This window comes from Alternaria alternata (assembly GCF_001642055.1).
Source record: "Alternaria alternata strain SRC1lrK2f unplaced genomic scaffold CC77scaffold_12, whole genome shotgun sequence".
Taxonomy (NCBI): domain Eukaryota; kingdom Fungi; phylum Ascomycota; class Dothideomycetes; order Pleosporales; family Pleosporaceae; genus Alternaria; species Alternaria alternata.
The window spans coordinates 551,659-564,239 of NW_017306201.1; the positions used below are offsets into that span (position 1 = coordinate 551,659).

The window sequence follows — 12,581 nt, forward strand, 5'->3', positions numbered from 1 at the left end:
TCCTTCGCAACGCCCAACGCAAGCTCGACTCTATCTAACGGTCGCACAATCGCAACTCCGCTCGTCAACGACTCCCCATATAATCATACTCAAGGTTCACAAGGAGCCCTATCGCCAGCCCGATCAGACGGTCTATGCATTGCGCCTCTTAGATACGGTAAAGCCTGCTATTACTACACAACACAGTTACGTCAGAAGGACAGTCGAATCTCGATACTGTTTCTCTTGTGTTGTATTTGCGGGTATAGTATTAATATTACTGCATGATGCACCTCCATATCTAACCAGTCGCGACCCAAACACATTGCTCACCCTACCCTTGTCATCTTCACCGGACGTTGCAACATCTGCGTTCCCCTTCTACCTATACCCGGTTATCCTGGCCTACGATAACGTCTAGTCAGAGTCATCGCTAAACTGTTCTCCTTGATCCGTGTCAGGCAAGTCGTCGTCGTCGTCACTCTGCGCCCTCAGCATCCAAGCAGGGCTAGAGAAGCAAGGCGCAGCTTGTGAGGTAACCGTGCGAGGTGGAGTTGCCGCTGTTGCCAGTGGGGGAGGGCTCGAAACCGTGGGCGCATTACGAATACTAACCCTAGCAAGATCTGATAGAGAGATACCGCTCCGGCGATGACCCCCAACATCACCAAAGGAACCGAAAGAGTGTGCCGAGAAAGGTGGTGCGAAGCGAGGACTGCTCATCATAGGTGTCGCCAGCTGGAGGCTTGACCGGCTAGGGAATGACTTCGATGTCGTCTGCTGTTCGAACCCAGCAGTTTTTGTCGTTGCCCGTGGGTCAAGTGTGAAAGAGCTGCTCTCTTTAATGCTTGGTGTCGGCATATCGGATAGAGAATAATCGTCTGCCTGCTCCACCTTTTCATGAACAACTGGCATCTCGTCATTCCGGTCTTCCTCCGACTCATCTGCGTCGGTATCCGATCCATCCCCCCGCTGTCGAAGACTATGATGAAAATTGACGCCAAAGATGCCAGCAACTTGTGGTTCCTCCTCATCGCCCATCGCGTTGAGCCAAGCTTCTGCTTGCTTGTAGTCGTCTTCCAGGTTGGAATCGCCATCAGATGCGATTGTGAACGAGTCCTTTGTAGCTGCCTCGGCCGTGGGCGGGCTAACAAGGACATTGGTATTTACTCCATTGTCTCGCTGGAAGAAAGACTCATTCGGTACCCTCGGGATGTCAGGGAACCGTCCAGGCGATGGGGACTGCGACTGGCGTTCTATGTTGGCCATCATATGGTCTAGTTGACGGTCTACGAAGGAGGCCGACAACTGTGGCGCTCGGGCTGATGGTACGCTACCTGGATTCAAGTTCTCGACGGAAGAAAGGATATGCAGACGCTTCGCAGCCGGCATGACCGCAACTGACGATTGGTCGCCATCATTACGTTTCGCTGGTGATTGGGCCCCAGCAAGAGCTTGCTTGCGATTTTTCAGCGTCTGTACTAGAGTGGAGTGATGAACATGGGGCGAACAAGTTTGATCGGATTTCCCTAGTCGCGATACTGTCTTCTTCAATGGGCCCTTTGCTGGCAGGATCGTTCGCTTGTCCAAATCCGCCGCCTCGTCGATCTCTGTTGCAGTCGTGAACTTTGACCAGTGATCGGGGCGCGAGTAATCTTCTCTACCATTCAGAGTTTTGGGCAGCACCTTCATACTGCCAAAGTAAGTCGGTAGGAACTTCCCAGCAGTCTCTGGTGCTTTGGGAGCTAGCGGTGCATGGAAGTTGTATTGGCCACCCTGGCGTGTGACTGATGCCCAAGGAAGAAGACTGGTGTGAGCAAGAACGACATGGTGCAAAACCTGACTGAAGTCTGCTGGATCATACAGTGGGAACTGCGGCGCACGATCTGGAATATCCGCTGTCAATTCAAGTGAGGAACTGAAGGCGGCTAACAAGGAGAGAGTAGCATATAGACCCTCTATTTCTGACTCTCCGCGTACTTCGACAAAGTTGTTACATCCTATGGTCCCCTCATTGATGCAGGCGAGAAGTAGATCCGGAGCTGCCAGTCGATGTAAATGTGTGAGGTTGAACATTCGCGAAGGCTTGTGATACCACACCTGATGGGTCTCCTCAAAGTGTGTCGTCGGCTGGTTCGTGATGTTTCCGGTTGTCAATCCCGCAAATGTGGCTTGCATGAAATCGGGCATAGTTCCATGTTTTACAAGAGCATCCCAGAGCCTCTTGATCTCAGCGAACTTGATTATCCCATGCTGGGGCGAGATCTGGCGCTCATACTCCTGAACAAAAGCATGATGCCACTTTGGATAGGCCTCACAACAGCCTGCTATCCAATCTAAGATGCCACGTTCTTCGAAGCCAGTACCGTTTTGCGTAAACAACACTGTTCGCTTGACTGAAAAGCTCTGCCAAGGCTCTTCCACATCGCCAGCGAGCTCTCGTATCTTTGCGCATACCTCTCGGGGCGTTAGTTCCCATCGATTGTGATAGACGATCGATGCCAAGCCATCTAGGTATGGGTGTCCAAGAGTTAATAGCATATGCTGCTCTTCGCCTATCTTTGAAGACGGATGCATAAGCACCCAGTCAAGCTCCATCTCCTTGATCATATCTGATCGGCATGGTCCGACCTCGCGACGAGTCGCGTTGTGGATTTGGTCATTCCGAGCCTTATGCCAACCATGTTGTTTCATGCTTAACAAGCGGAGCATCTTCTTGCCTTCCTTCGACTCGCGCAACTTGCCTCTAGGCCCAAAGAAGTCTGCGACTACGCGCTCCATGAGCTCGAACTCTCTACTCGCAGCCTCAGTCTTGGTCATCATAAATTCTTCGCTGTAGGCATCCTTGGTAGCTGCCTTGCGCAATTGCCAAATATCACAGCAGCTTTCGACGATCTCCATCACAGCGCGGCCGTCTTCGGTCATCCTCTTCAGAGGTTCAGGCGCGCCGCTGGGGAATGACGTTGACTTCGAGTAGTCGACTAGGAGCACAGTTTCAGGCTTGAAGTCCACCAGACGAAGTAAAGCACTCTCTTTGGTAACATTCCCATGCACAATCTTGTGGAAATGCAAGAAGGTGAGAGCAGACATGAGCCGTCGCAGGAGCTTCGAGGCGATTGTGAAGCGAAGGCGCGGATGTTGTTCCTTGATGTCCTTCTCTAGGGCAGCATATGGCTCAAATCCCTCATGTGTTTCGGTGATCACTGCCGGAATATGATTGATCTCAACTGACTGCAGGTAGCGAACAAGAGATGCATCCACCCTGTCCTTTGCCAATTTTAGAAACTCAGCGTCGCGAATATCTTGGCCGTTGTCGTTATGGTGGAAGAATTTCGCTGTTTCGATATTGCCGGTGAAGCGCTCAAGAACCCGATACGTGTTGGTAGAAATCCGGTCAGGACGTTGCAGATATCGATCCCGTGCCCAGGTCTCGGGGCGATGGACAACTTCTTGTAGTTGAGGGCGTAACTCTAGAAATTGATAATCTTGGATCGGATAAAGGCCGCGTACAGTCTTCAGCATGAAGATCTCGACACGTAAACCGTTGATCAAAACGTGATTGACTAGGTTTTGTCGCAGATGGACGGCCTGTGGTAACTGGCTCGACAGTTTTCGTGTACGGGGGGTGCTGAGTTGGATAGGCGCACCATTTACCTCCGCGATGGTCTCAGTAGCGGACTGCAAACGCCAGCTATCGCTCTTCCATACCGGTGCGAGGTTGAATTGATGAATCCCGACCCTACTACCAGGGAAATACACATCGCGCGTCGATGGCGATGCGCTCTTGTTGTCGGCACGACCCATCGTGTAGCAATGTCGTCCCTGAATGGCACCAAGGAAAACATGGCAGCCATCTAAGGACCACTCGCCATCGGCTAGCTGAGTTCTTATACGCGATTTCCTGTACGCCGTGCTGCGATTTGCATGGTGAGCTCTATGGTCATAGACCGTAACAATTCCAACAACGTTGTCAACAGAGAGTCCATCAGGGATAGGCACATGTCCGGCTTGAACAAGTTCCTCCCCAAGTAGACCTGACATGGTCGCGGTCGGTGTATATAGCTAGGAAGATCGTCTGAGTCGTGATAGGTAGTGTAACGTTCTGGGGCGGTGGAGACGGTGCGGTGTTGGAATGGCGCGAGAGTTGAGTTTCGGGAATGGTCGCGTGCTTGTTAATTACTGAGCAAAGTCGGCACGCACGATCATACTGTGGTGAAGGTTTGATTACCAGCAGGCAAGTGTGCAGCAGACTTGATCGAAACGGCCCTTCTGCATGTGCGCTCGCGACGGAGTCTCTCACCCACGAGTTGAGATTGAGACATTCACATGTGACCCCAACAGCCCGCGAGCTACGACAAGATATTCAGAAGCCCAGTCGATCGGCGTGATTCACCTGTAAAACTTGGTCCGAGCTGTCGTGAAATGATCGGTCCAGGTTTTCCTGTCTTGGATGTCGTACAGACCCAACAAATCTGGCTTGCCGTCTCGAGCATTGTTTGTAAGTGTGACAGTATATCTGATAGCCCGTTAGTTTTCTGAGACAGCTTGCGTCTACGTCAAACCTACACGACTGAGCCCCTTGCTATTTGGTCAAGCATAGTAGCTTTCTGGAACTGGTGTGCGTCTACCGGAAGGGAAAACCCCATGTCGGCAATTGCAATAGGTGGGTCTGTTACCAGCACTTCATCTCCCTTGCTCTTCTTAACTCTTCCCCAGAGGAAGTAGTTATCTAGAAGCATGGCATGTACTGGAATCCAAGGTCCTTGACCCTTGAACTTCATCGCCATGCCGCCTTGATGCACGACGCGCCGGCTGGGGTCGTGTAGGTATAGTTGCGAAAGCGTACTGGTGTCTGTCCGAATACGTTTCTCCAAGTTCTGCACATCTTCACGGCCTTGCGCTTCCTCTAACAAAGCCAGCGTCAACGTCTTGAGCCAAGTGACGGCCTGCAGAGCGCGTCTCAAGCGCATGACCTCACTACTCGCCGCCGGATCGCGGAGCGTTTCAGCAATGTTGATGAGACTTTCCAAGCTATCGACATAAGTCTGCAACTGTATAATGGGAAGCTCCAGATAGTCCTGCCAGCTCTTGCCAAAATAAGAGATACTGAGACCGAGCGTGTTGACATATGGTGAGAACTTCGGGTCCATGTTTTGAGTTGTACGGAGTGAGGAGGAAGCATGCGGCATCTTACGGCAATACTCTCGGTATAGTCGTTGACTTTTGTCAACCCAGACTTCGAAGATGTACGGATTGCAGAGAGCACTACCATTGCCAGCAAGTTCTTGATCCATGGTGTACAACAGACATTGTTGATGTAGTGTGGCAAGTTGTTCGCCAACAAGAATCGCATTCAGATGTTTTTCGATGATTGGCCATTGCCTTATGATATTGTCGTAGAACATCCGTTTGAGTCTTACCATGCGGTCGACAAACTTTCTTTCTGCGTCCACGAGTGATCTCCAGATGCTGTTCATTTCGATGTTATGCAGGAGTAATGATGTTCCCTGTGCTTGGGGTTCATTCACATCAAACTCGACATTACCTAAAGCATTGTAAGAGGATCTGTGCCCAAGTGGCAGCGGCTTCCGTGACGATTGCCCTGTTGAATTGGGGCTCAACTGCGGAGTTTCATACACCGTGTAAGTCGATGCGGTTGACACTTTTGATAGGATGGATGGCGCATCAGAAGAAAATATACTATCATCAGAAGACACTGAACGCATTTTGGGCGTTGCGACAGGCTGCCCGCTCGGACGACGAGGAGGTAATGGGGGCGGTGCTTCTGAGTCGTTTATTGCTTTGTCTCCACTGAACGATCGCAATGGCGCCGGAGTTAAAGAGTCGGTAGAATGGACCGGCGATGCAGAGGCATTCTCAGAACCCGTATGGCTTGGAGTCAGAGGACCAGTTCGACTCGGTAGTGCAGAAGGGTTTTCAGAACCCGTATGATTCGGAGTCAAACAAAGCGCTGCAGATGAGGTTTGAGGCATGAAGGAAAGTATGTCGCGTTCGAGAGTATCAAACAAATCTGCGTGGTCATCTTTTGTGGCGACTTGAGATGATATCTCTGGTTCTGCTTCAGCTTCAGCTTCAGGCTCTGGGACACTAGTCGTAGTCTTCCCTTCCTCTGACGATAGTGGGGGAAGGTCTATAGGATCAACGCTCCTATCTTTGTCATTGCCCTGGGACATGCTTCCAAGAGCGGTCGAGTAGTCTTCTAAAACATCAGTATCTGAGCTCTCTTGTGCAATCGCTCCGTTGTTTGAAGACAGCGCCATTGCCATAGCCCTACGATAAGCCTTCGAGTTGACGACCTCGTCATCGAAAGTGAACTCGGTAGCTTTCGCGATGGAATCTGCGTCGACATCTTTACCGTCCAGGCTTTGTTGACTGAATAGTGACTCCGGTACCTTCAAACGAGGGTGCGACTGGCGCAGAGTCCTTGACCGTTTTACAACCTGATCGAGTGTAACGCTGTTGTCTTCAACTAGCTTCTTGATATCCACAATCGACTCCATTTGCAGTCCTTGTATAAGGAGACTGAGCGCAGATTGCTGGCCGCGGATCTGCGTGAGCAGCTCTTTGAACGTGTCTTCCTTCCAAAGAAACCTCGCTCGGTCCTTGAACTTCAGTTCGTCGTTCTCCGCTTTTATTCGCAGCTCTCTTACTTCCTCCTCGAGACATCCGTACACGACTCGACATCCAGTGAGCGCGCGATCGAACGTCTCGAGTAATTGGGGTTTCTCTCGTAATGCGTCATGTTGCAGGAGATTTTGGACTTGGGACAGGGACGCTGCGATGACCATAGACTCGGAGTATATGGCGGTAATAAGGACCGAGGCATCTTTGTACTTGGCGCGCAGGTCGTACAGGTCTTTTGCAGACTGTATGCTCTGCGGTAGAGCGACTAGCTATAGTGGTAGTGTGCGCATTAGCTTGATACACTGGGCAGAAGCTTGTCGACGCGCTTCGCGTGGGGAGGATCATACAACACCGACTACAGCGGACATCTCCATGTGTGCCTGAACAGACGAAGAACAAATCTAGCGCGAGCAGACGCAAAGCAACATTACAGAGGGTTGGGTTCACAAGGCATCCAGGGCTCAGAGAGTTCTGCTTAGGCCCCCTTGCTCGCGCCTTGCCGGAATTTGGGGGCGTGTTACGCGACGTAATGCACAGATCTCCCGCGGCAGAAACTCCGCACGTCATTACTGCATTCCTTTTCCCATATGTAGATCAGGTCCAACTACAACGCGTATGTTCACATAGACAAGGATCAAGAATGGCAGCGATTGACTTGTTCGCTCATGCGTGTCTTCGCTGAGCCCGATCATCCCAATCGTATAATACAAAGCTGGGAAGTTAACATAAACACACCGCGCCAGCGAATGCACGCCCACCCATGAAGGCGCATCAAGAAGATAATGAGAGATTACCATGGTCCGCCATCAGAAGATATCCATCAATCATGCCTTTCCTTTGCCCATCTCGATCAAACTACGTGTCCATATACACACGCTCAAATCAGGGGGTATGTCCAGCTAAAAATGCCAATAGTTCACGCGAAACGGCGGAGGCTCGGAAATGCGAGGAGAAGTCGTAGCTACTATCGGCTCTGCAAGATACTACCTTGCGAATACCTTGACTATGCCATCACCGCCTGCTGAGACGACGAGACGACCATCCTGGCTCCAGACAACGCTGCACACACCTTCACCGCGCATGATGCGGTGTGCGGTGATTTCTTGTGTGCATATGCGCTTGTCGAGTGACCAGAATCGGATAGAGGCGTCATGTCCAGCAGATACGGCTTCTCGGCCGTCCTTGCTGAGCGATAACGAAGAAATAGCTGCAGGGTGTGCAAGCATGCTATATGTACATTGTCCTGTTCCTGGTCAGCAAAGGTCAAATTTATCGTTTTGGGAAAACATACCAGAGTTGGCATCGAAGAACCTGATGAGATGGTCTTCGTGCCCACTGATTATAACACCCTCCAGGCCGCCGTTAGCGGAGCCAGTCGGGCCATGTATGCCTTCCTCGTCTGAACCGCCTCGGCCAGCCTCCTGTGACGCACTTTCGAGATACTGCGAGCTTGTCACAACTGATGTGATACCAGTCGCTGGGGTTCCATCGTAAGATTCGTTACTGGCCATACCGATCAGCTCCTCGCCGGTCCTCGTGTCATACACCAAGATTGATGCGTCAGAGAAGGAGACAACAAAGTTTTCTCCAGTAGGGGAAAGTGGGCTGATGCACGTAGGCGAAGGGTGCGTGTCACGCTCGATGGTATGTATTAACATGTAATGAAATGGTGTCGTGGTAGCGATGCTGGGCTGCGGTGAAGACGGGTGGTTCGATCCAGATGTGACCGAGTGTCTCCGGCTGCCTCCAACACCACGACGAGAGTTTGTCTGCGGTGAGACCAGTTGAGGCGGCGCACTTACAGCCCAGATCTTGATAGTACCGTCTGCAGATCCGGAAGCGAGTATGACACGGTCTGGTCCTCCGTACTTGCTGCTATCGGAGCCGAACAGATTAGCACAGGTGGTAGGGAGAACGCATACAGTCCAGACGGCATCGGTGTGCCCTTCAAGGGTGGCCTTTGGGTCAACTCGGCCTCGTTCCCATACGCGGATCGTAGCATCCTGACCACCCGAAAATATCCAGCCATCGCCAGAGACCCTTCCTCCGGTGGCAAAATGAGCAGAAGCAGGGCAGGCTGCTAAAGATGTAACGGTACCTTCATGACCCCGATGTGACCAGAATGGCTGAATGTCTAGATCATTGTTCATGCTGTGCTGGTTTGCATAACTTGCGGGTATCATCCATCTTTTGATCATGCCGTCATCTCCCGCTGTGCAAATCTCTGGCTCACTGGGACTGCCACCACCAGTGAAAATGACTGATCGTACCACATCGAGATGGCCGCGAAGTGCAAATCGGACTTTGAAACTTTGCGGGTCAGTCTTCGCTGCTTGCTGGGCTACTGCTTGTTGAGCTTTCTGATCATTACTCAGTCGTCTGACGTGGTCTTTGCTGGCCCTCTTTACAGGGCGCGGTGGCGATTTTGCTGGGATGCTATTCGCCGATGGAAATTCTTCGGTGTCTGGCCGTCTGGGTGGACCCTCCTGAGCTGTCTCCGATGCGGGGTCGAAAATCCAATCATCTGTCTCTTTCTCCTGGTTGGCAGCCTGGCTGGAATCCGAAGCGTTTTCCTCAGCAATTGGTATTTGGCGTCCTTCGCTATCGAACGCATGTGTCACCTTTTCGACCTGCTCTTCGGGTACCGACGAATAATGCTGCTGATTCTGGGGCTGACGTTGCTGTCCAAGAAGTTCCTGAGCCATACTAGCGTTCTGCGCAAGGGGTTGTTGCTGTGAGGGTTCTCGTGTCATCTGTGGCGCGTGATGGATTTGATGTTGGTTGGCTAAGCTTTGAAGTTCAGAAGGGACTGGCACGTTCGGGGGCTGGTGAGTAGGCATGGACGTGCCTGGCATGGTGGGGAGTTGTGACTGCAGCCTCTGGCGGTGTTGTTGTAGGTAGATATCTTCCATCGAGGCCTCGCCGTGGTTCAAGTAGCCGTTGCCATTAGCAAGCGGCTGTAGGTTCTGTTGTTGTTGCGAGGCTTGCGGGGGCGGAGTAAGGAGGTATGTGATTTCTTCGACGCATTTCGTAAGGTAGAGCTTGGATTTCTCTCTGAGGTTCTCGCGGTCGGCTTCTGCGCGGTCAAAGAACTCCGAGTCAACGTCGAGGAAGGAGTTGTGCTTCTTGTTTTGGGCTTCGCCAGGTTAGCATAAGTCTAGATCATGGCCTGGCAGTATGGTGTACGCACGCTTGGTGGAATTTACGCCACCCTTCTTGCCTTTGAGATCCTTCTTGTCATCTGCTCCGGCCTCAGAGTCGCCTCCTGCTGCCTCGCTCTTCTTCTTTCTCTCGTTGGTAAGTGCCTGCTCCAGCATCCGAATATGCTTGTTTAGCTGGTCATTCAGCTTCTTCGCGCTCCGCACCTCGCCCTCCTGTTTCGCGATCTTGGCCTTCATCTCGGCGCGCTCGATGTCCCATGCATTGCGTGCTCGTTCATGGTTGTGCCATTCTAGCTGTAGAAATCGCATAACACCTGTGATCGTGTCAGCCTGCCAGTCTCCCCGCCATGTACACGGCAGATCCAGGGGAACTGCATACCCTGCAATGTGTACTCTGTCCCCGCAGGCGCATTGCCGTCACCCCCTCCATTGGCACCGCCGCCGTTCATGGCCGAAGGCGACTGCCAGGCCATGACAGACGTATGTTAAGGTCTCGTCGCGGCGATGTTGCGTCTTAGTGAGTCTTTACTGAGCGTGGGCATGCGGCGTCGGGGGTCGGCAACAGCGCGGTCGACGTGTCGGGATCTGGCTCCAGAGCTCGGACCCCAGGGCACCGGACAGATGAAGAGGCGCGGGTAGTGAGGGAAGCTGTGAGAAGATGGGCAGTGAGGATTATGCGCACGCGCAATAGCAGGTCTCGTCACGGCTGCGGCAACATCCACATATGTCGTCGCACAGGGGAGGCCGTAGCGCCGAAGCGGGACCCTGCCAAAGATGGCGCACGGACCCATTATCACCACAGGCTGCGGGAGGAGCGAGCGAGCTGCTCACTGTGTTACCACCACAGCTTTTGTGGTAGAAGTCCGGAAACACCCAAAATACACTGTAACAACGTATCACTATCTCATGTCATCACTGGTATCATATCCCCGAAGCAAGCGTGGCCGGGATTTCCACATTGAATCCCCAGAGCATTCCATCAAGGGCTCGCAATGCCATCCGATATACCATCAGTACTGACAAATAACGCCTGGATAGAGAGCTCTTCGATGACTTCTTTGCTGTAAGTTTCCATATTTAATTGTTTCTCCACCCATACATCTTCTCTTCTTCACTCATGTTGTTACGTCACTGCACAAGCTATGAGCACTCCAGCGGGAGTAAAGAGGACTTGCTAGCACTCGAACAAGCTCTCATCGTCTGAAAGCTGATTCCTTTCGTATCTCCAGTTGGAAGATGCACGCTTTGTTCAGTCTTCTTTGTCATCGTCCAAGGGTGGTAGCTAATGACTGCCGCATCCGGCGACACTGTGCCACCTGGTTGCTTGTCAAGTCGTCGAACTGAACACTAACGATTATAATAGTCCTGGCTCCTGCTGTAGCCACCTTCCGATCTGCTGTAGCCGCACATGCTTCCTTGTATCGAAAAGTAGCTGCCGGTAGCTGCTTGTCTGCTTGAGTGGACGACTGTTCACTGGGCGACTCAAAATGGTATTGTATTCGCAACTCATCGTTCCTCCTGTCTGATGATTTACCCTGTCCCAAGCTTCGTGCTTGTCAGTCTTTCCTGGTCATTTTTCTGATCTGGTCATGCCAGAATCACGATTCGCACACCTGCACCGGCCAACATGTCGCGGTAGGATCTACAAAAAAAGAATTCGGAACATCACGCCTCTGTCGAATTAGATTGACTTGCGTTTCACAGTATGACGAACGATTCGTTTACACACGGTATCACGGTTGAAGACGGGGCTGGTGCCTTACCTCCAACATGCCAAGTGGAGCCTTCCCGATTGGTACATAGGCGTTGGACGCTACAACCTTGTCACAACATTGGAACCTCTTCCCAGCAAGACTTTACCAATTCACCCCACCTACCGCCAAACACCACCACTTCGAATCCTTCTCGAACCCCGGGCATCACGGTCGCGCACCTCTATTGATACGATCGACACCGACTTTTACACCGAATAAATCATCAGACATGGCTGGCGGTGGAAAAGGTACGCGCTGACCGTGCGTCGCGCTCCGGAAGGCCTCGAGAGCTAACAGAATGCGCAGGAAAGACAGGTGGCAAGACAGGAGGCAAAGGCGATGCGCAAGTCAAGACTCCCAAGTCGCACTCCGCCAAAGCCGGACTTCAAGTGAGTAGCTGCCCGATACGCGTCATCGCCCAACCACCACCCCGCGCATACCTACGCACGCCGCACAAAAGAACGACGCGCTAATTTCACCTTTCCATTGTAGTTCCCCTGTGGTCGCATAAAGCGTCATCTCCGAAACCTAACGCGACAAAAGACGCGCATCGGAGCTAAAGCCAGCATCTATCTGACCGCTGTGCTCGAATACCTGACTGCCGAAGTTCTCGAGCTCGCAGGCAACGCTGCCAAGGATCTCAAGGTCAAGCGCATCACGCCACGCCATCTTCAGCTTGCCATCCGAGGTGACGAAGAACTGGACACCCTCATCCGAGCTACCATCGCTTTCGGAGGTGTTCTACCACACATTAACCGTGCACTACTACTCAAGGTAGAGCAGAAGAAGAAGGGTGGTGCGGCAAAGGCTGGTGAGGTGTAGGTGCTTGGATATCCTGCCAGCGAGCGCACGCGCCCCGACCGCGGCAAACTTGACCAACCCACAAGCCAACCTCGGTTTGGCGATAAGAGGAGGCAGTGAAACGCCTAGCCTTAGCATGTGTATGAAGAGGCACGCTCTTTGTCTGGCTTTTCTATCTACCGCAGTCTTGTTGATGAGGACGGCTCATTTTTTCTGTTGAAATACAGGACGTTAGGATACGGTG

The 12,581-nt window shown here is 52.2% G+C and overlaps 5 protein-coding genes across 5 annotated transcripts; 2 read left to right on the forward strand and 3 right to left on the reverse strand.

Moving 5' to 3' along the window:
- Positions 1-900: 900 nt before the first annotated feature.
- On the reverse strand, positions 901-4,017 carry CC77DRAFT_937809 (hypothetical protein; the record flags this gene model as incomplete). Its single annotated transcript, XM_018534572.1, has 2 exons — positions 901-1,452; positions 1,519-4,017. Coding segments are annotated over 2 exons (3,051 nt in total), but the record flags the coding sequence as incomplete, so codon positions are not given.
- A 348-nt stretch (positions 4,018-4,365) lies between these two features.
- CC77DRAFT_937754 (hypothetical protein) lies at positions 4,366-6,995 on the reverse strand (the record flags this gene model as incomplete). The annotated part of the gene is made up of 3 exons (XM_018534568.1): positions 4,366-4,492; positions 4,543-6,890; positions 6,969-6,995. 3 exons carry the CDS (start codon positions 6,993-6,995, stop codon positions 4,366-4,368), a joined length of 2,502 nt encoding a protein of 833 aa, XP_018385217.1.
- A 337-nt stretch (positions 6,996-7,332) lies between these two features.
- On the reverse strand, positions 7,333-10,505 carry CC77DRAFT_964662 (striatin Pro11). Its single transcript, XM_018535693.1, has 4 exons — positions 10,162-10,505; positions 9,812-10,096; positions 7,913-9,757; positions 7,333-7,864 (listed from the first exon to the last, which is right to left on the reverse strand). The coding sequence occupies exons 1-4, from the start codon at positions 10,253-10,255 to the stop codon at positions 7,605-7,607; spliced, it is 2,484 nt and encodes an 827-aa protein (XP_018385218.1). The 5' UTR covers positions 10,256-10,505; the 3' UTR covers positions 7,333-7,604.
- On the forward strand, positions 10,356-10,863 carry CC77DRAFT_141154 (hypothetical protein). The gene has a single exon (XM_018530236.1). It carries the CDS (start codon positions 10,457-10,459, stop codon positions 10,742-10,744), a length of 288 nt encoding a protein of 95 aa, XP_018385219.1. The 5' UTR covers positions 10,356-10,456; the 3' UTR covers positions 10,745-10,863.
- A 570-nt stretch (positions 10,864-11,433) lies between these two features.
- CC77DRAFT_141283 (histone-fold-containing protein) lies at positions 11,434-12,538 on the forward strand. The gene is made up of 3 exons (XM_018530238.1): positions 11,434-11,784; positions 11,843-11,925; positions 12,029-12,538. The coding sequence occupies exons 1-3, from the start codon at positions 11,766-11,768 to the stop codon at positions 12,356-12,358; spliced, it is 432 nt and encodes a 143-aa protein (XP_018385220.1). The 5' UTR covers positions 11,434-11,765; the 3' UTR covers positions 12,359-12,538.
- Positions 12,539-12,581: the final 43 nt, after the last annotated feature.

Bases quoted from the DNA above. Each gene is read 5' to 3' on its own strand.
- CC77DRAFT_964662 (XM_018535693.1), bottom strand. From the start codon at position 10,255: ATGGCCTGGCAGTCGCCTTCGGCCATGAACGGCGGCGGTGCCAATGGA. The intron at 10,097-10,161 runs GTATGCAGTTCC...ACACGATCACAG, and splicing joins GACAGAGTACACATTGCAGG to GTGTTATGCGATTTCTACAG. The intron at 7,865-7,912 runs GTATGTTTTCCC...GACCAGGAACAG, and splicing joins GTTCTTCGATGCCAACTCTG to GACAATGTACATATAGCATG.
- CC77DRAFT_141154 (XM_018530236.1), top strand. From the start codon at position 10,457: ATGCGCACGCGCAATAGCAGGTCTCGTCACGGCTGCGGCAACATCCAC.
- CC77DRAFT_141283 (XM_018530238.1), top strand. The intron at 11,926-12,028 runs GTGAGTAGCTGC...TTTCCATTGTAG, and splicing joins CCGCCAAAGCCGGACTTCAA to TTCCCCTGTGGTCGCATAAA.